A 21,672-nucleotide genomic window follows, 5' to 3' on the forward strand; every position below is an offset into this window, starting at 1 on the left:
AAGAAATAAAACAATTTAATTCTAAAAAAAAAAAAGTATCAGGGGAATTCCCTGGCAGTTCAGTGGTTAGGACTTGGCACTTTCACTGCTGGGCCCCAGGTTTGATCCCTGGTTGGGGAACTAAGATCTCACAAGCCGTATGGTGTAGCCAAAAAAAACCAAAAAAGTATCAGTATGAACACATTTCATATAATTTCATATATATGTATATATAAAATTTCATATGTATATATTTCATATATATATATAATGAAATTTCCTAAGCTCTGAGCAACGAGAGGATCTAGAAGCAAGGACATTCCAGTAGCAATGAGTACATCTAGCTCCCAGATCCTGGCTTTGAAATACCATTATCCTAGGGTTGTGAAAGAACAAGATATGCCTGGAGGTGATGTTGGCAGAAATGCCAGAGTAAGGGTCTATAAAAATCCTCTCCTCCATAAAAGCAATGAGAATATTAGTAAAAATTGTCACAATCAACTTTATCAGAACTCTGGAAACTGACCAGAGGTTTACAATAATTCAGGAAGCATTTATTGAAGAAAAAGGCTGAATCTCACTAAGAACAGTAAGTTTTGTGGCATTTGAACTTTTCCTGTTCCCATTCTCTTCTTCCCACTTCCACAACAGATTTTAAAATCAATACCCTTGCAATTCTGATGAAAACACAGCAGGCAGGCTAGCAGCCAATGGAGGAAGCAGAACAGGGTAGGAGTTCCTCTAAAGCCCCATTCCCAGAAACTATCTTTATTTGACCTGTATGGCACTTCCCCAGAAAACTCCATTCACCAGACTTGTCCATTTGACCTGACTCAGAATTCACCTGGTGTGAACAGTTTTTCTTGGGGGTGCTTTTCAAAAATAATCAGCAGCAATTGTTTAACACAGCAGCTGTTTGAGGCAACGATTAGAGTTAAGACAATCAACAAGCTGACCAAAACTTAACAGAAAAATCTGAGTAATAAGACGTTCATAGGAGGCTTTGAAAAGTTCTGACATATTCCTAGGAATCTAGAAAGCCATAAATACGCATAATGCTGTGTGCATGCCTAGGATCTCTGGCTGACCTTGAGGCTCTGCACAGGCAGGAAGTGAAGGCTAAGGCAAAGTTGTAAACAGCCTGCCTAAACATTGAAGGCATGCTCCAACATGCCCTCAGAGCCCATCAGCAAAGGCTGGGAGACTTACTAGATCCAAGTGTTTAAAGAAATATCTGTCCAATCATTAGTTGACCACTAAGCTAATAAAGCAGAGACTTCCATGACCATATATGACAAAGAATATAGACTTTACAGAATTAGTTCAGGAAAGTCCCTAAAAAACCCCCCAAAGAACAACAAAAGCAAACCCTGGGGAGGAGGGGGAATCTGATTTCCAGAGTTGCCACATTATATTATTTAAGATATTCAGTTTTCAACTAAAATTTATAAGACATGTGAAGAAACAATAAAGTATGACCCAAACACAGAAAAATAAAGCAGTCAATAGACACTGTCCCTGAGGAAGTCCAGATGTTGGAATTAATAGACTATAAATCAACTACTTGGAATATTTTCAAAGAACTAAAGGAAACCATGTCTAAAGAACCAAATGAAAGTATAAGAATGGTGTTCTAACAAATAGAAACTATCAGTAGAGATAAAAATTATAAAATAATAGAAATTCTGGAATTGAAAAACATAATAACTGAAATGAAAAATTCATTACAGGGGCTCAACAGTAGATTTGAGCTGGCAGAGGAAAGAATCAGCAAATTTGAAGATAGGTCGATTGAGATTATCCAATCTGAGGAGCAGAAAGAAAACAATAAACAAAATTACTGGAGCCTCAGAGGCCTGTGAAACACCACTAGCATGTCAACACACACATACTGGGAGTCCTAAAAGGAGAGAGAAAAGAGAAAAGTGAAATAAAGAATATTTGAAGGAATAATGGCTGAAAACCTCCCAAATCTGATGAAAAAGATTAATCTGTACATCCAAGAAGCTCACTGAACTTCAAATAGGATAAACTCATAGAGATCTACATCTAGGCGCATCATAAACAAACCTATAAAAGTGAAAGACAAAGAGAGACTCTTGAAAGTAGTAAGAGAGAAGTGACTTTTCACATACAAAGGATCCTCAGTAGGACTGACAGCTGATTTCTCATCAGAAACCTTGGAGGCCAGAAGGCAGTGGGACAACATATTCAAAGCACTGAAAGAAAAAGACTGTCAACTAAGAATTCTATATCCTTCAAAACTATATTTCAAAAATGAAGGAAAAGTTAAGACATTCACAGATAAGCAAAAACTTAGATAATTTGTCACTAGCACACTTCTCCTACAAGAAATACTAAGAGAGTCCTTCAGGCTGAAATGAAATGACACTAAACAGTAACTCACATTCACATGAAGAAATAAAGAGCACCTGTAAAGGTAACTACATAGATAAATATAAAAGACAGTGTGAATGCATTTTTTATTTGTAATGCTTTTTTCCTCCTATCTGATTTAAAAGATAACTGCATCAAGCAATAATTATAAATCTATATTCATGGGCATATGATGTGTAAAGATGTAATTTGTATGACAATAATAGCACAAAGGCAGAGTGAGGGAATAAAGCTATAAAAAGGCAAAGTTTTTTTTAATACTATTGAAATTAAATTGGTTTTAATTAAAATGAGAGTGGTATAAACTAAAATGTTAATTGTAATCCCCAGGGAAACTACAAAGAAAATAATTTTTTAAAAAACATGGAAAAAGAAACAGCAAGAGAATTAAAATGGCACACAGGAAAATATCTATTTAACACAAAAGTATGCATTAATGGAGGAATACAGGAACACAAAAGGCATAAGAAATATAGAAAACAAATAGCAAAGTTACAAGCATAAATTCTACCTTATCAGTAATTACATTAAATGTAAATTAATTAAACACACCAATTAAAAGGCAGAGATAGGCAAAATAGATGAAAAACATGACGTAATTATATGCTGTCTATAGGAGACACCCTTTAGATTCAAAGATACAAATAACTTGAAAGTAAATGAATGGAAAAAGATTTACCATGCAAATAGTAACCAAAAGAGAGCTGGAATGGCTATACTAACATCAGATAAAATAGACTTTAAAACAAAAATTGTTACTAGAGATAAAAAAGGACATTTTATACTGATAAAAGGGTCATTCCATCAAGAAGATATAACAATTATCAACATATATGCACCTAACAACGGAGCCCCAAATACATGAAACAAAAAAACAGGCAGAACTGAAGGGAAGAAATAGACAATTCAATAATAATTGTTGGGACTTCCCTGGTGGCACAGTGGTTAAGAATCTGCCTGCCAATACAGGGGACTCAGGTTCAATCCCTGGTCCAGGAAGATCCCACGTGCCGCGGAGCAACTAAGCTCGTGCGCCACAACTACTGAGCCTGTGCTCTAGAGCCCGTGAGCCACAACTACTGAGCCCATGCACTGCAACTACTGAAGCCCGTGTGCCTAGAGCCTGTGTTCTGCAACAAGAGAAGCCACTGCAATGAGAAGCCCACGCACCACAATGAAGAGTAGCCCCCGCTCGCTGCAAGTAGAGAAAGCCCATGCACAGCAACAAAGACCCAATGCAGCCAAAAAATAAAAAAAGCAAAAGAACAATAATTGTTAGAGATTTCAATACTTCACTTTAAATAATGGATAAAACAACTAGACAGAGGATAAACAAGGAAAGAGAAGACCCAAACAACACTGTAAACCAACTAGACCTAACAGACATCTATAGAACATTCCATCCTACAACAGCAGCATACATGTTCTTCTCAAGTGTACACAGAACGTTCTCTAGGACAGACTATATGTTAAGCCACAAAACAAATCTCAATAATGTAAAAGAGCTGAAACATACAAAGTATGTTCTCTGACCACAACTGAATGAAATTAGAAGCCAATAACAGAAGGAAATTTGGGAAATTCACAAATATGTGGAAAGTAAACAACACACTCCAAAATAACCAATGGGTCAAAGAAGAACTCACCATGAAAATTAGAAGATACTTTGAGATGAATGAAAATGAAGACAACATACAAAAATTGCTTATAGGGAAATTTTAGCCGTAAACTTCTACATTTAAAAAGAAGAAAGATATCAAATCAATAACCTAATCTTCTTAAGAAACTACACAAAAAACAAAAACAAACACCAGAGCAAGCAGAAAGAAAGAAGTAATAAAGATTAGAGTGGAAATAAATGAAGTTGAGAATAGAAAAACAATAGAGAAAATCAATGAAACCAAAAGTTGGTTCTTTGAGAAGATCAACAAAATAAGCAAACTTTTAGACTAAGGTTTTATTTTATTTATTTATTTATTTATTTAAACTAAGATTTAAAAAAAGAGAAAACTAATTACTAAAATCAGGAATGAAAGAGACGTAACTACTGACCTTAAAGAAATAAAAAGGATTATAAGAGAACACTATGAACAATTCTATGCCAACAAATTAGAAAACCTAGTTGAAATGGACAAATTTCTAGGAAGACACAAACTCCCAAAACTAATTCAAGAAGAAATGGAAAATCTTAATAGACCTACAATAAGTGAAGAGATTGAATTAGTATTTAAAAAAAAAAAAACTTCCTACAAAGAAATACCCAGGACCAGATGTCTTCACCAGTGAAGTATGCTGAACATTTAAAATAAAATTAACACTAGGGACTTTCCTGGAGGTCCAGTGGTTAAGACCCCACGCTTCCACTGCAGGGGGCACGGGTTTGATCCCTGGTCGGGGAATTAAGATCCCACATGCCGCATGGCACAGCAAAAAAATACAAAAATTTAAAAATTTAAAAATTAAAAATAAAATAAACACTAATCTTTCATTAACTCTTCCTACAAATAGAAGAGGAGGGAACACTGTCCATTTCATTCTATGAGGCTACTATTACCCTGATACCAAAACCAGACAAAGACATCATTAGAAAACTACAGATCAATATCCCTTATGATTATTGATACCATAATTTTCAACAAAATACTAACTGAATCCCATAGCATATAAAAAGGATTATATGTCAGACCAAGTGGGCTCTGGCCCAAGAATGCAAGTGTGGCTCAATTTGCATGAAAATCAATATGGTAACACACCATATTCATAGAATAAAGGACAAAAAGCCATATCATATCAAAAAACATAGAAAAAGCATTTGACAGAGTCCAGCATCCTTCCATGATAAAAACACTTCAACAAATCAAGAATAGAAGGGAACTTCGTCAACACTTAGGTAGCAGTTAATAAATGTCAGATGCACTGTTGTAACCACTTTATGTTCATTAAATAATTTAATTCTCACATTAACTCTATAAGGCAGGAACTATTATTACCCATATTTTACAGATGGGAAAACTGAGGCACAGAGCATTTAACTAACATTTCTTATGTTCGGAAGCTAATAAGTTGTGGAGTTAGGATTACAACACAGAAATTCTGACTACAGGGTCCATGTTCTTAACCATAGTCAGCTATACTATCTCTCAGTGAATGTAAAATAATAATAATGATAAACAAACTTGGTTTCCTAAGAACTAATGATTTGATCTTCATCTGTTAGTAAACTTAATTCATAGCACTGTTGACTTATATCAGTGACCATAATTTGTAATACTTGTAAGAATTTTTAATATTAGTACCAATGTTTATTTAAGTTGGTAAAGCTGGGTCAATATTGATATTTAATTGTAATTTAATTCATAAAACTGGTGATGATTATTTATATAAGTAAACATAATTTGTAACATTGTAAAAAACTTCTCAAATTAGTTATAAAACTTGATGGCATTGGTAATGGTGATTCAATTTCTTTTTTTTTTTCCAATTTCTATTTGTAACTAAAACCTGATTCATAACTGTGGTACTCATAACTTACACTAGTAAACATAACTTTAATGTTAGTAATTATTTATGATATCAATTGGATGTTAACCATATTAATAATGATTTCTGTTAGTAACTGTAGGATAGCTCAAAACATAGGTACTCATAATTTATATTAGTAATCTTAATTTGTAACATTGGCAGTAATTTGTAACAGTACTTTACAATGTTTGTACTAATAGTTTAATTTCTTTTAGTAATTATAACTTAATTCACAACATAGATACTAATCACTTATATTGATGATCTTAATTTGTAACACTGTAATAAATTGTAATCTTAGTTGTAATATTTGATGATATTAGTAATAATACAATTTTTATTATTAAGTATAATATAATTCAAAACAGGGACTTATAATTTATATTAGAGCATAATTTATAATATTGATAATAATTTGTAATAATAGTTATAATCTTCAATGGTACTAGTAATAATTATCAACTTCTATTAGGAACTATAATTTAATTCATAACATTGGTACTCACAATTTTTTATCAATAACAGGAATTTGTAATACTGGGTATAATTTATAATATTAGTGATTATATTTGTGGTAAAAGTAGCTGACAATCCAATTTTCTATTTGTATACAATCTAATTTTTAACACTGCTACTGATAATTTTTATTGGCAATCCTAATTTGAAACACTATTAACATTTTTATCAGGAGGAATATTTGGTAATGTTAGTAACAATGACTTGATTTGTATATGTAACATAATCTGATGTGCATCATTTTTTTTTTAAGTCTTTATTGAATTTGTTACAATATTGCTTCTGTTTTATGTTTTGGTATTTTGGCCGTGAGGCATGTGGGATCTTAGAATTATGCAACACTTCATGAATTTGCGTGTCATCCTTGCGCAGGGGCCATGCTAATCTTCTCTGAATCGTTCCAATTTTAGTATATGTGCTGCCGAAGCGAGCACCATAATCTGAATCATTACATTAATTCTGTTAATTTACATTAGAAATCAGTTTTTTAATACTGGCGAGAACAGATACTATAACAGGATCAATGATTTAATCACACTTGTAACTACATAAGTAAATTCCTGGTAGTAATAAACCCTATCACGAAGCAACGTCGCCCTCCATGTGCATGTGCCGGCTGCACTCTCTGATAGCATACCACTGGTAATACATCCATTGGCAGTACTATTGCAATAGGCATGATGCCTTTCCCTCCAGCTCACTCCCTTTCCCCAGACTCACCATCTCTTTGTGATTGGGGTAGAAGGTCTGATCGATTAGAGGGAATTCCTCTGTCCCCAGTTTCTTGTGCAGTCGAACCATCTGAGCGAACTACGAGAGTCAGGAGAGACGGGTCAGCAAGTCCCTTTACCTGGAGGGAGTCTCCAAGCTGGGACTCCAAGCTTCCAAACTTCCTCCGTTCCCCCAGATCACAGTGGTTTCAAGCTCCCGCATGCATGTATGAGCTGTTCCCTCTGCCAGTAGCACCCTTCCTGTCACTTACCACCCAGGGCTTGTCACAGAAGTTGTAGACAGAATGCAAAGAGTTAACGCTGGGGATTCCGGCATACTGCAGCCCAATGACCAAACTGCGGTAGTCTCCATTCCGTGCCATGCTGAAGGCATGCTGGCGGATCAGCACGAAGTCTGGTTTCAGAGACCTGGGGTGGCAAGGGTAGAGTGTAGATGGTCCTCCCAGAAGCTCCCCACCACCTTTAGAATAAAGGTCAAGTTTTGAAATCTCCACAGCTCCTAGAACTACACAGTGGTTTCTCACCTCAGCCACATACACAAGCTGTTCCCTCCACCACATGTGCCCTTCCTACCCTTTCCTCATCTGGTGGCCCTCTTAAGCCTTTCCTGCCTGCTCCTCTCCTCACCAAGGTGAGCTTGCAACTTGCCCGCTCAGCTCTCACAGCTCCCAGTCACAATCTCTCAGACTACTTCTGTCCACAAAGGATGCTGCCCAGAATAAATTCCAGCCTCAGGGCCTCTACATGGGCTATTCCCTCTGCCTGAAACGCCTCCTCCCTAGATTTCTACATGCACCACTCCTCCACCTCCTTCAGGTCTTTCCTCAAATGTCTCTCACACTACTGGTCTACCCCCAACCAAACAGCAGACCCTTCCCCAATCCCTTCACCAATCCCTACATCCCTTTGCTGATATTTTTTTCTTAGCACTTTGAATTTTCTTCTTTTTTTGTTTATTGTGTGTATCCCACAGGAGAATGTAAGCTTCATGAGAGCAGAGGGATTTTTTTTGTCTTTTTTGGGGTCTGTTTTGTTCACTGCCAGGACCTCAGCATGTACAACAGCTCCTGGCACACAATAGATACTCAGTAAATATTTGTTGAATGTAAAATGCTGAGAGCAGCACCTGGCATGCAGTAGATGCTCAAGAAATGTTTGTTGAATTAATATTTGGTTGGCCAAAAAGTTCGTTTGGATTTTTCTGTAAGATGTTATGGAAGAACACGAATGAATTTTTTGGCCAACCCAATAACTGAGAAGTTTGGCTTGTGGTCTTCTGGGATCCTTGGCTCTTCTCCAGAAGAGAAGCTATCTCCTTACATTCTGTGCCTAAGTTCTTTTTCTAAAAATTGGAATATAATTGGCATGCTATATGTCAATTATTGTATAAGTTTAAGGTGTATAACATGTTGATTTGATACATTTACATATTTATAATATGATTGCCATTGTAGCACTAGTTAGTACCTCTACCATGTCACACAATTATTTCTTTTTTCATGGTGGGAATAATTAAGATCTGGTCTTTTAGCAGGTTTGCTGATTATGATACAATATTGTTGTCTGTATCCACCGTACTGTGGATTAGATCTCTAGGATTTATTTATCTACCAGTTGCAAGTTTGTACTCTTAAACAACATCTCTCCTATTCTTCCACCCCACCCCCTAGCCTCTGGCAATCACCTTTCTACTCTCTGTCTCTATTAGTTTGGCTCTTTCAGATTCCACATATAAGTGATAGCATACAGTATTTCTCTTTCTCTGTCTGATTTATCTCACTTAGCATAATGTCCTCAAGATCCAACCATGTTGTCACAAATGGCAGGATGTCCTTCTTTCTCATGGCTGAATAACATCCCATGTGTGTGTGTGTGTATGTGTGTGTGTGTATCACTTCTTTATCCATTCATCTGTTGATGGATACTTAGGTTGGCTATTGCAATGTGCCTAAGTTCTTGCTCACAGAAGGATGAGAGGGGAGGTGGGGACTCTCCCTCAGCTCTAAGGGAGCCCTTATGCTTCCCCTATAACACCAAGGTAACCTTTTTACACTCACCGCACAACCTTCACCCCATTCCGAAGAACTTCCATGTCCACAGAGAATCCACCATTGGCATGAGCCACGAGGTTGAGATCAGAGAATTCAGCCTGGGAAGGAAAAAAAATCAGGGATTCACTCACATCACACAAAAAAGACCACTCAGTTTGCAGTCTGGACAGCTGACCCCCATGTCCACCTGCCCGAACTAACCTGTTCTACTTTAATGTCAATTTCTCCATGGATCTTTTTCCCTTTGAAGTATTTCGCCCTGAAGAGGAAAAGCAGAGCACATTCGTCAATGCTCCAATCTCAGGAAGACAAAACCCAGGCTGGTCCTTTGACCCCTTTGCCCCTCCAGTGCCACTAGAGAAACTATAATGTGATTTATAATTGTTGAAATACTTTGAAAAACCTGACAGTTCTTTGTGAACAATGAAGTCTGTTGTAATCCTTGTGGAGGTATGTAAGTGTCAAAGGACATTGCAAACTATAAAACAAGTTCTTAAAACACAGAGAGCAGGCATTTCCCAAAGTATGGTCTGCTTGTCACACTGCTATCTGAAAAGCTTTGCAAAACAAAGCTTTTGCAAAACAAGGAGTGCTTTGTAAAGTGTAACATACTTTGAAATTGCATGGAGGTTTGTAAATGGCAAAGAACCTTAGGGGATATATATATACGGAGTGTGCCCAGGTATGTGTCAGCGCCTGTGTCTGCTTGTGTGGCCTGAAGCATCTCTCTGCTCTCTAGCCCTTTCCCAAGGAAGAACACATTCACCATGTGTGGTTGTGCACTGAGAGGGACACAGCAGCCATGAGTGGGCAGCTGCATTAGAAAAGGAGGAGCAGATTGAGGGGTGCAGGCCGGTGGGGGGTTCTGTAGAAGCCAGAGTCAGCCATGATGAGGGTGGGGAGGAATGCAGCTGAGGATAAGGGGAAGCCACAGGAGGGGAGAGGCGTAGGAACAGCAGTAGACACATCACGAACTGCTAAGTCACTGTCCCTGGGCCCATTCCCAGATGGGCTTCTCCCCCAGGCCCAGGATTCCTTCCTGACAGGCTTCTCCACAGACAGAAGCTCATCCCCAATCAGGTTTCCCGTAGAAGAAGGCTGAGGGGAGGAGCCACTCTTGGGATTGCCTACATGCACACAATCAGGGTCTCTGATATACACAGCACAACCGGCCCTAGTGATTTCACTGACATACCCCTAAGACCCCAAGCACAGCTATTTTCTCCTCTGTCTCCCTCTTCCCTCCTACCCCCTACTCCATCACTGACACTGTCCCCTCACAGATGCTGGAAGAGAATCTCTTAGACCTGTGCATTTTTCATTTAGAAAATGATGATGATCACATGATATCACTTATATGTGGAATCTAAAAAAATGGTACAAATGAACTTATGTACAAAACAGAAATAGAATCACAGATGTAGAAAACAAACTTATGGTTACCAGGGGGAAAGGGGGGGAGGGATAAATTGGGAATTTGGGATTGACATATACACGCTACTATATATAAAATAGATAACTAGTAAGGACCTACTGTATAGCACAAGGAACTCTACTCAGTACTCTGTAATGACCTATATGGGAAAAGAATCTAAAAAAGAGTGGATATATGTATAACTGATTCACTTTGCTGTACACCTGAAACTAACACAACATTGTAAATCAACTATACTCCAATAAAAAATTTTAAAAATAAAAATAAAAAAATTAGATGAATGGAAAAATAAATAAATGAAAATGATGAGTATAGACTATATCACTTTTTTTTAAAAACTTTTTTGACCATAAATGTAGTGGATACTGTGGTGTTCTGCTCAGATCTCCTCTTCAGGGCCAATGCACCCTGAATATCAGCTGTTGAAAGATCACAGCTGTGTCCCCTTGGGAACTGTCTTCTGTCACAGGGAACTTCCTTGGCCAAGGTTATACTTACTTCTGGCAGCCCATGGCTGATATCTGGTCTATGAGTGAGTACAAAGGCCAGCCTCTTTGCCTCAATATAGGCTGACTCTGAAGGACCATCCTAGCTCTAGAGCTCCCCCTTAGGATCAGCTGAGGCCTTGGATGCAACCGCATTGTGGACCCACTTCTCCCTCTGCTCAACCTTGCCCTCCTTACAGGTGCTGATTCCAAAGGCACTCCCCAGTAAGCCTGTGCATGCAATTCTCTGCCTCAAAATCTGTTTTCAGAGACCCCAACCTAAAACAGTGGGCCAGAGAAGTCAAACTACAAAGAAGACTCTACTGCCTTTCTGGAGCTGGGCCACCCAGCAGCCAGCAGGCAATAAGGAAGCATCATTTGTGGGGGTGGACCACAATAGTCCCTGACGTGCTGTAGCAACACAAAGCGCCCTGTGATATGTCTGGGCTGTGGTGCAAGCAGGATGCCACTTGAACCGTATGATCTGGCAAACCCTATGATACTGGAGATGTCTGTAGTGAGAAAAGATGCAGTGTGGAGTTGATTCTCCTGAGTGGGAGAATTGTAGTGCAGGCCCATGGGGTTTTGAAGCAGCAGTAACTTTAACTGATGGTGGACTGTAATGAGATACTAGTGGAAGGGAATGCACTAGCTGGTGAAATATTCCTGGTACTAGAGAGGTGTGAGGGAAATGGTAACCAGACTTGGGTGACTATTCGCTAAACACCATTGATTCGCTGAAGAAAGATATGACATGCTCAGGGTGAATAATCACCAATTCAAAGCAAAATGTAAAAGGCAGAACCCTCCTTGGCTGTATTTAAGGAAACCCCAATCTTCTGCAACCAGAGGGCAGACAGAGGAGAAGATCAGACTTAGGACCTAACTGTAAGTGTAGTAGAACTTCAGAGAAGGTTGAATTCTCAGGCCCAGTACATCTCCTATGCCATGCTCAGGGCCCTAAAAGGACAGGAGTGGAGCCCTGAGATTGTGATGGGGATATCTGGGAAGATGCATGTAACACCTTGAACTTACAGATTCACCTGAACCCACTGGGTCTGCTGGAGTAGCCCATTCCTTGTTAGAATACAGACCTTCCCTCTGCTTGAAAATAATGCAGAGGCCTCGAACGAAGCATGTGTCTTATAAAACAATTCTCACCCCTTTCAGAATCAACTTCCCTTCCCCTCTCGGCAACCAGATCAATAACCAGGGTCAAATCCTAGCACAACCTCACTGGAGAGGTTCTAAGCTTGCAAAGGAAGGAAAGGAATGATACACAGAAGCTGAAGAATCTGGCTAACATGTATCAGCAGGAGCTGGGAAAGCATGCCTGAGACCGGATGCTGAGGACAGTGGACCAAGGGAGTGAAGCATGAACTTGGAGCACTCTCCCAGAACACAGAACTTAAAACCACGGCAAGGACTCTAGGAAATGTTGCTGATACAATTTTGGATGACTTGTGGAAGCTTGGAAAAAACAGTGGCCCACACCAAGTGAAGTAGAAATACCAGACTTCCATGGCAGATTGTGGAGGAAAGGATCAAAGGGCTCAGAGAAGCAGATGTGTTAGAGTAGATACACTACTTAAGTCTGGAAAACCAACCAGCTGACTATATTCTATGGGAGGGCCCAGAGGATATACCCGACTTACAAAATGAGGAATATGTTGGTGAGAGTGGCACCAGCCATGTTGAGAAGCACAGTGGACATAAGGTCATAAATGAAGTCCTGGCCCAGGTCCTGCTCACAGTGGGTACATTGGATCCACAGGTCCACCTAGTGGTCACTTCCCCAGCTCACAAATACATAGTTGGAATGGACATATCTGTAGTTTTCAGAACCCCTACATGAGTTCCTTGGCCTGCCGGGGCAGAGCTATGGTAGTGGGGAAGTTCAAATGGATGCCTCGGAAATTATACCCCCCTCCCCTGATCAAAACTGTAAATCAAAGACAATATTGTATCTATCCTAGGGGTGATGGTGGAAATTAGTGCTCCTCTGAAAGAGCTAAAGGACGCAGGGGTGTCAGTCCCATCATATCTCCACTGAATAAACCAGTTTGGGCCCTGAGGAGGCTGGATGGATCCTAAAGAATGTAGACTACTGCGAGCTCAACCAAGTAGTAGCCTTGATTGAAGCTGCTGTACTGGTCATGCTGTCATTGCTGGAGCAAATTAAAGGATCTCAGGTACGGCAGGTGGGCACTGATTTAGTGAATGACTTCCTTTCTATTCTGATCAGAAAAGAGGATCAGAGACATTTCACACTCACATGAGACTGACCACAATATACATTGATGGTCTTGCCATAGGGCTATGTTATCTTTCTCACCCTATGTCATCATATAGTCCAAGAGGACATGGACCATCTGTACATCCCAGAGAATATCACACTGGACTACTATATCGATTACACCATATTGACTGGCCAAGATGAGCAAGAGATGGTTAGCACATTGCCTTGATAAGACACATGCACTCCAGAGGGTGGGAGATAAACCCTGAAAAGACTCAGGGTCCTGCCCATTAGTGCGATTTTTAGGGATTCAGTGGGCCAAGGTATCCCAGGACAGCCCCTCCAAATAATCGCGCAAAGCATTGCATCTTGCACCTTCCACCATGAGGAAGGCCTCTTCAGGTTCAGGTGAGAGGTCTCTTTAGGTTCTGGAGGCAGCGTATTCCACACCTGGAAATACTGTTCCGATCCATATTTCAGGTGACACGTAAGGCTGCCAGCCCTGAGCAGGTCCAGGCCGTGGTGTGAGCAGTCCTGCCACTCAGGGCATATGATCTGGCAGATCCTACGATACTGGATAGTGGGGAAAATGCAGTGTGGAGCTTACGGGATGCCTGAGTGGGAGGCCTCTGTGGTTCTGGAGCAAGGCCATGCCATCTGCAGCAGAGAATTACACAGCTTTTGAGAAACAAATCCTGGTGCAGTACTGGGCCCTGAGAGAGACAGAATGCTTGACCGTGGGGTACCAAGGGACCACGTATCCTGGTGCCTATTATGAGCTGGGTCCTGCCAGGCCGACCAAGTAATGAAGTCAGGTGGGCCCAGGAGCCAGGATCGACCCCAGGCAGGACCATGCAAGCTGCTTGAGCAAGTAACCTGGATGCCCGTGTCATCCACACTGTGTGTTAGTGCCTCCCTCAGCTCACTAAGGGAACACCTTACAACCAGCAGATGAAGGAAGAAAAAGCCTAAGCTTGGTTCACAAATGGGTTGGCTTGGTACGTGGGTGGAAGCCAAAAATGGACAATGACGATGCTATAGCCCCACTCGGAGTGGTCTTGAAAAACAGTGGCAAAGCTCCCAATGGGCAGAGCTTTGGGCTGTGCACCTGGTCATCTATTTTGTGGGGAAAGAGAAGTGACCCAAGATTCGAATACATATTCACTGATGGGCAGTGGTAAATGGCTTGGCTGATTAGACAGAGGCCTTGAATGAACAATATTGGAAGATCAGGAAAAGGAGGTCTGGGACACCGAAGTGTGGGTGGACATACGGGAGTGGAGATGAAACGGAGTGAGGAGTGAAGATCTTTGTACTGTGTGTTAACACCCATCAGATAGCATCCACCCTGGAAGTGGCACTAAGCAACCAGGTAGACAGAATGACTCAGCCAAATGATGTCAGCCAGCTTCTAGAATCAGCCAGTGCCGGCAGATGGGCACACGTATGAAGTGGCAAGGGTAGCAGAGATAGAGGCAGCATGTGAGGCCTACGGCATTATTGCTGAATGTCCAACCTGCCAGCACCAGAGACCAATATTGAGTCCCTGACACAGCACCATCCCTCAAGAAGACCAACCGGCCACTCCATGGCGAACTGACTACACTGGGCTCCTTCCACTCTGGAAAGAGTAATGACTGATTTTGACTGGAATATTCTATATATGGGTTTGCCTTTCCTGACTACAGGACCTTAGCCAGCATCCCCGTCCAAGGGCTTACATAATATTTGATCCACCAGTATGGGATCCCACATAACATTGCATCAAACTGAAGGACACACTTTACAGCAAAGGAGGTGCAAAAGTAAGCCCACGACCATGGAATCAACTGATGACATTATATACCGCGCCACCCAGAAGCTGCTGGCCTGATAGAGTGATAGAACAACCTGGTGTAGCCACAGCTAAGACCTAAGCTTGGAGGTGATACCGTGCAGGAATGGGATACCATCCTCCAAAACACAGTGTACACGCTAAATCTGTTGTTTGTGCTGTGCTCTTTAGAGGTAGAATACACTGGTCTGGGGACTCGGAGGTGAAAGTAGGAGTGGCCTGGCTTACCATCAATCCCAGTGATCCACTTTTGGAATGTGTGCTTCCTGTTCCCTCAGGGTTCTGCAAGGTTAGAGGTCCTGGTTTTCCAAGGGGGAACACTGCTACCAGGGGACACAGCAAGAATCCCATTACCTTCTAAGCTTTGACTGCTACCTGGACGCTTCAGGTTTCTCATGCCAACGGAAAGGAAGACGAGTCACTGTCTAGGCAGGGGCACGTGATCTAATCATCAGGAGGAGATAGGGCTGCTGTTACACAGTGGGGGCAGGGAGGAATATGTTTGGCCCCCAGGCGATCTGCTTGGGCATCTGTCGGTACTCCTTGCTTAACATTGATGGCAAATGGACGAGTACAGCAGCCACAGCCTGAGGGGATGGGGACCAGGAGCTCAGGGATCCCTCAAGGATGAGGTAAGCCACTGAGACCAAGGGGGGTGCTAGCCGAGGGTGAGGGGAATCTAGAATGTGAGGGAGAGGAAGGAAACAATGCATCATTTACTTATGCCACATTTATCAACTATGGCAGTGGAGGCTGTAGTTTGTCCAACTAACTGTGCTCTTTCAAGTGTCCCCCAGAAAACAAGATCAATTAGAATCCTGGAGACGCTGTTCCCAGATGGGGTGAACTTACTTCTAAAAAGCAAGTGAATCTGAGCAGTCCAGGGGGTAGGCTGTGCGCTCCACCCAGATCTTCACACTCCTCCTTCTTGTCACATCTGTCCCCCAGCTTCTGGGAACACCTGCTGCTGAAGGCTCACAGTGCTGTCCGTCACTGGGAACTGCCCCCTGCAGCAGGGACTCACCTTCCGCAAGATTATGCCTCCTCCCAGAGGGCAGCCTGCAGCCAATGACTGACTGATGCAGGACTACAAAAGTCTGGCCACCCCATCTCAACTGGGACAACTCTGAAGGGTCATCCCAGCTCCAGAGCTCCCCCAGATGATCGGCTGGGACAACTGTTGTGAAGCATCACAGCTCAGCCTTTCCTTCTGCCAAATCCTGCTTCCCCCACTCCTCCCCTGCAACATGTGTTATTCCCAAGAGCTCTCTCTGATCAATCTGCACACAAATCTCAGAGTCTCAGGGTCTGCTTCCAGGAAAGTCTAAGAAAAGAAGCCACAAGAAGAAATATATAACCCACTATATACATATTTACATAATAACCCATCCTATATGTGTAATATATATTATATAAGACATATAATGTTGTACAGAAAATTTAATATAGGATGTCTTATACAACATATTGCATATTATATATTATGTGTTACAGTATCCAGAATGTGTATAAATATGCATATATTAGAATGAAAGTTTCAGGAAATAATTACCTTTAGTATTTGCAATGGAGTCTGATATTTCCTATTCTATTTTATTCCATTTCATGAAGAAAAACATACACATATATATGTATTATATACTATAAACTCATTATATAACAAATGTATTAGAGAATAGACATAATATATATGGTATACATTATTGATTACATTTCTTGTTGGAGTGACAGTTTCACTAAATAATAATTCCACTTACTATGTGCAATATACTCTGTTACTATTTTCATGTATCAATATGATCATTTATCATAGTTCTACTTTCATTTCATGAAGAAAATGAAATGCTGGTCACAAGCCAAGAGGTGACCCACAGCCGAAAAAACACTGGACTAAATTATCTGTAGAAAGAGGTGACGAGTCTCAACTCTGAGTCTGCAACTTTAAACCACACAGGGCTCAAGACCCAGGAAGGAATGAGAGTGGTGAGGTTTGGTGGGAAAGGCATCAGACTGTACTTAGGTGTACAATCCATTACAGAGTTTGCACAACTCCTCCTTTATTCCAGGCTGAAATCCCTAAGCTTGCGTGCTTCTGAATGTCTGCAAGTTGGTGATACAGAGGTCTCTATTCCTCACACTGAACCTGGTGTACACAGGCTCTCTCCCTTTGCCCATCCCACCCCACCTACAGCAGACACTAAAGAAATGGCTGCTAGGTTGACTGGAAGAGAAGACTGGAGTGGCTGCTGGGATAAAGGAGGGCTTTCGGGATACAGAAGTGGAAGGGAAGAATTGTTCACAGAATTCAGCAGATGCTCAATAAATGCTCGCTAGACAAGTTCGAAGAAAAAAGTGGAAAACACTGGAGTTGTGATTATGGAAAGGGGAAGGGTCTTGTCAGTAGTCAGTAGATAATTAATAAATGCTTGATGGAACGAGGGAAAAGGCAGCAAAGGACCTGCCTGGAGGGTCGAAGTGAAGGAGGGAAGTCTAAAGGAGGGTGGTTACCAATATACAGCAGGGGCTTCATTGAGGTTTGTTGACTTCAATAGAGCAAATTTAGCCAGGAAGATGGCATCTGTGTGAGTGGGTGTTAGTGAAGGAATTACAACACGTGTTCAATAAATGCTTTATGGATTGAGGGAGAGGAGAGTGGAGGAGTCTGCTGCAGGGATGGGAATGTCGTTGTTTGAACAGGACACAGTAAAAGAGTGATAAATGCTTTTTGGATTAATTGGGGGAAAAGGGCAGTTGGGAAGATGGCTGCTATGTGGGGGAGGGAACCTAGCCAGAAAACAGTAGGTACACATCATGAGCTTTCGATTGTGTCGTGTGAAAGGCAGGATGGAGACTGTCGAAGGGGGAGTTAGGGCTACAGGAGGGGGAGAAGAGGCACTGAATATGGGGTTCTCAGTAGTATACAGTAAGCGTTCATTAAAAGATTGTTGGGGCTGAGTGGAGGAGGAAGTATGGAGAATACAACTGGTGGTTGGGATTGGAAGGAAAGGGAACTGAGGAGGGTTCATCCTAGTATATAGTAGTGCTTAATAAATGCCTCCCATACTCTTACACATGGAAAGTATGCAATAAATATCTGTAGAATGAATAAATAGAGAGAGCTCTGAATAGAGACAAAGGCTTCTGGGTAAGGGCTCCTGGGGAGAGGGGTGACTAACCAGTAAAGAGCTGGTACTCAATAAATTCAGGCTGAAAGAGACCCCTGGAGAGAGAGCTCCTGAGACAAGGGCAGGAACTTCCAAGCTTGGCAAGAGGAAGTTGAGAATGGCTCTTATATAGTAGGTGCTCAGTAAGTGTTTACTGGCTTAAATAGAAAAAAGGCCCTTTGGGGTATAGACTTAAGATTGGGAGAGGGAATCCTAGCGATACTGAAGGGAGTGGGAAAAGGGTAACCTTTCTAAATTTGGTTCTAGATTTATTGAAGGAAAGGACACTGGGGAGAGGCTTTATGATTGGCATAGGTTATCCTAGGAGTAAAGAAGGGGAATCTACTTCCTACGCACAACAGGTACTGCATACGTGCTCACTGGACCCACTGGAAGAAAGGCACTTTGGGGAGGAGGTGTGACTATAGAACACACAGAAGGCACTCCATCAATGCTCACAGGAGCTATTAGAGGAAAAGGCCTTCGGGGGAAGGTGATTTAGAATCGAGCACCTGGCAGACAATGGCTAAATGCTCACTGGATCCATTAAAAGAAAAGGTCTTTGGGGAAGGGGGGTGGCTAGAGATGGGCATATCGTCACTGGATCCATTGGAGGAAAAGTCTTTGGGGGAAGGGGAATGGGGATACAGTAACTTGATTTATGTAAGCTTAATTCTCCATTCTTGGGAGGAAAGGCTTTTATGGAGAAGGCACAGAATCAGGCACACAGTGGGTGCGCCACAAATGCTCCAGGAGTGAGTTTTTAAAAAGGTCTTTGGAAAGAAAGATTGAAACGGTGCACGCAGTAAGTGCAGATATATGATCACTATTAATTGGAGACAAAGGCCTTTATGGAGAAGGTCTAAGGTTGGGTCATGCAGATGGTGCTCAGTATATACAGACTGAAGCCACTGGAGGAAAAGGCATTGGGAAAAGGGTCTGGGGTGAGGTAAACAGCAAGCACTCAATAAATGCTTGCTGAATACACTGAAGGAAAGAGCCTTTAGAGAAGGCTCACATCTTTAGATCAGGCAGTTGATAAATGCTAAGTGGGTCCACCAAAGGAAAGGTCTTTGAAGAAGTAGCTTGAGAATAGGGGTTAAGGGAGGCACTCAAATGAATGCTTTCTAGATCCGCTGTAGGAAAAGGATTTGGAGCAGAGAGTCTGAAGATGAGCCCCACACAGAAGGTTCAAAAATGCTCATAGAACTCATTTGAGGAAAATATGTTTGAGGAAGGGGCTTGGGGGTGGGGCATACACCAGGCACTTAATAAATGCTTCCTAGATCCTTTGGAGAAATAGGCTCTTAGAGAGGGGGACTGAGTTGGGGCACACAGAAGGCATTCAATAAAGGCTCACAGGATCCATTAAAGGCAACGCTTTGGGCGAGAATCTGGGATGGGATACATAGCAGGCACTCAATCAATGTTTAGTGAATAGTTTAAAAGGTTTTTGAGGTGAGGGCTGGGGTGCGGGCACATAGCGCACTCTGGATACATGCTCACAAGATCAGAGAAGGCCTTAGGGCAAGGACCGAGGGGGACAAGACACATATCAAGCTCTCAACGAATGTTCACAAAATTCACGTAAGCCAAAGGCCTTGAGGAAGGGCTCCCACTGAGGCACACTCCAGGTACTTGATAAATGCTCACAAGATCCATTAGAGGACAAGACCTTTGGGGCACGGGTTGGGGGTGCGGAGCACATCAGGCTCTTGATTGCTCGCAGGATATACTGAAGTCAAGGCTTTTGGGAAGGAGGCACACAGCAGGCGCCCGATAACTGCTCCCTGTATGGATCTAGAAGGTCTGGGTGGGGGCAGGGAGAAGGCAAGGGCGGGGCACACAGGAAGCGCTCCGCATAATAATTTAAAGGAAAAGGGTTTGGGCGAGGGGGCCAGGCACAGGGCACACAAGCGGCGCTAGATAATTGCTCATGATGGAACGATCTGGGGACCCAGAACCGCGGGGGGACGTCCGCAGCAGTGGCTTACCAGTCGGTGTGGGGCTCGTCGATTACCAGCAGCACCCTGGCGGCGGCGCCCCCACGGCCTGCGCCCCCAGAGCCGCCGCCCACTTGCTCGCTGAAGGTGGCGGCCGCGGCCGCCGTGGTCTGCTTGACCGCATTGGACAGCGACGAGAAGAAGCCACCGCCCCCCGAGGACCCGGGGCTAGGGGCAGCCGGAGAGGCCACGGGGGCTGCCGATGAGGCCCTCTCAGCAGTGGCGGTCGCAGGACCGGGCGTGGCTCCCGGGCTGGGGGCAGCGGGCGGCGGCGGGGGCGGCTGCGGGCGCTGCAGGTCTGTCATGTACCCATTTGGCAGATTGGCCATGAAGTTGCTGTCCGACAGGCGGCGCCGCAGGTAGTTCATGGCTGCGACGCGGGGCAGGGGGTCCTAGGAGCAGTCTGGTCAGGACCGCGGGGGCGGACCGCGCGGGGCCCAGGAGCACAGCTGTGCTCTCAGGCACGACGCGACTCTTCCGCTGCCCGCTGCAGACTGAGGCAGCGCTGAGTCGCCGCCGCCGCCGCAGCGCGGATGGTCGTGCCCGTGACCCCCTATTTCTCGCCCCGCGTGGTGCAGTCCGGCTGGGCCGGTGGCGGCGCGGACGCGACCAAGGCGACTGGGAAGGGGAGTTTGCGGAGGAGCGGCGAGTGACGTCAGCGCGCCTTCAGGGCTGGGGTGGCTGTGGCGCGCGCCGGCAGGCGGGGGCGAAGGCACTGTCCGCGGTGCTGAAGGCGTCATTGCGCAAGCGCCACGCCGCATCCTGTCTCCCCTCCCCCGCCTCCGATTGGGGATGCGCAATTTGGGGAGTGGGGGCGGGGTGGGTGTTTGTCCGGAGGGTCCGGGTGGGTGCGTCAGGCAAGCCCCCCACCTCGCCTCATCCTGGTCTTCACACGCACTCGCACTCACACGCAGGACCCTCCGCAGATACTCGGTTTCCAGTGTTGATATTCACCACAGGAGGCATTTGGGGGGGTGGGAACACCCAGAGACTCAAAAGTAGAGAAATAACCCCTTCACGGCGAGGGCTGGGGGTCACACGCAGTACTCCGCGAGATCAGTTTCCCACGTCCACATAGGCTCAGCTAGGCGGAGAGATGGATGTGGGGGTGGCGTAGACAGCATCAGACAGGGGGAGGTGGACACTTGTGGGGAGTACATACCCTTGCGCTGGGGAGGGGGCTGGAGGCACACAGGGAATGCCACATATGTGGAGAAATATAGACACACACAAAGTAAGGAAACATACGGAGGCATGTGCAGAGAGAGAACACACCGATCTAGGTATCTATACAGACACACATAAGCCCAGGGTAA

The 21,672-nt window shown here is 43.3% G+C and overlaps 1 protein-coding gene and 1 non-coding gene across 3 annotated transcripts in view; both read right to left on the reverse strand.

Moving 5' to 3' along the window:
- The window catches only part of SYN1 (synapsin I), a 45,193-nt gene extending 24,384 nt beyond the window's left edge, over positions 1–20,809 (reverse strand). For both annotated transcript variants that reach the window (XM_061179237.1, XM_061179238.1), the window contains exons 1-5: positions 20,348–20,809; positions 9,398–9,455; positions 9,203–9,294; positions 7,397–7,553; positions 7,135–7,224 (exon numbers count right to left, since the gene is read on the reverse strand). In XM_061179237.1, coding sequence (XP_061035220.1) covers positions 7,135–7,224; positions 7,397–7,553; positions 9,203–9,294; positions 9,398–9,455; positions 20,348–20,724 — 774 coding nt within the window. In that variant the 5' untranslated portion in view covers positions 20,725–20,809. The remainder of the gene's footprint in view (positions 1–7,134; positions 7,225–7,396; positions 7,554–9,202; positions 9,295–9,397; positions 9,456–20,347) is intronic.
- LOC133082847 (U6 spliceosomal RNA) lies at positions 6,742–6,848 on the reverse strand. The gene has a single exon (XR_009699063.1). It is a non-coding gene; the product is annotated as a U6 spliceosomal RNA (small nuclear RNA).
- Positions 20,810–21,672: the final 863 nt, after the last annotated feature.

Source organism: Eubalaena glacialis, chromosome X (assembly GCF_028564815.1).
Source record: "Eubalaena glacialis isolate mEubGla1 chromosome X, mEubGla1.1.hap2.+ XY, whole genome shotgun sequence".
Taxonomy (NCBI): domain Eukaryota; kingdom Metazoa; phylum Chordata; class Mammalia; order Artiodactyla; family Balaenidae; genus Eubalaena; species Eubalaena glacialis.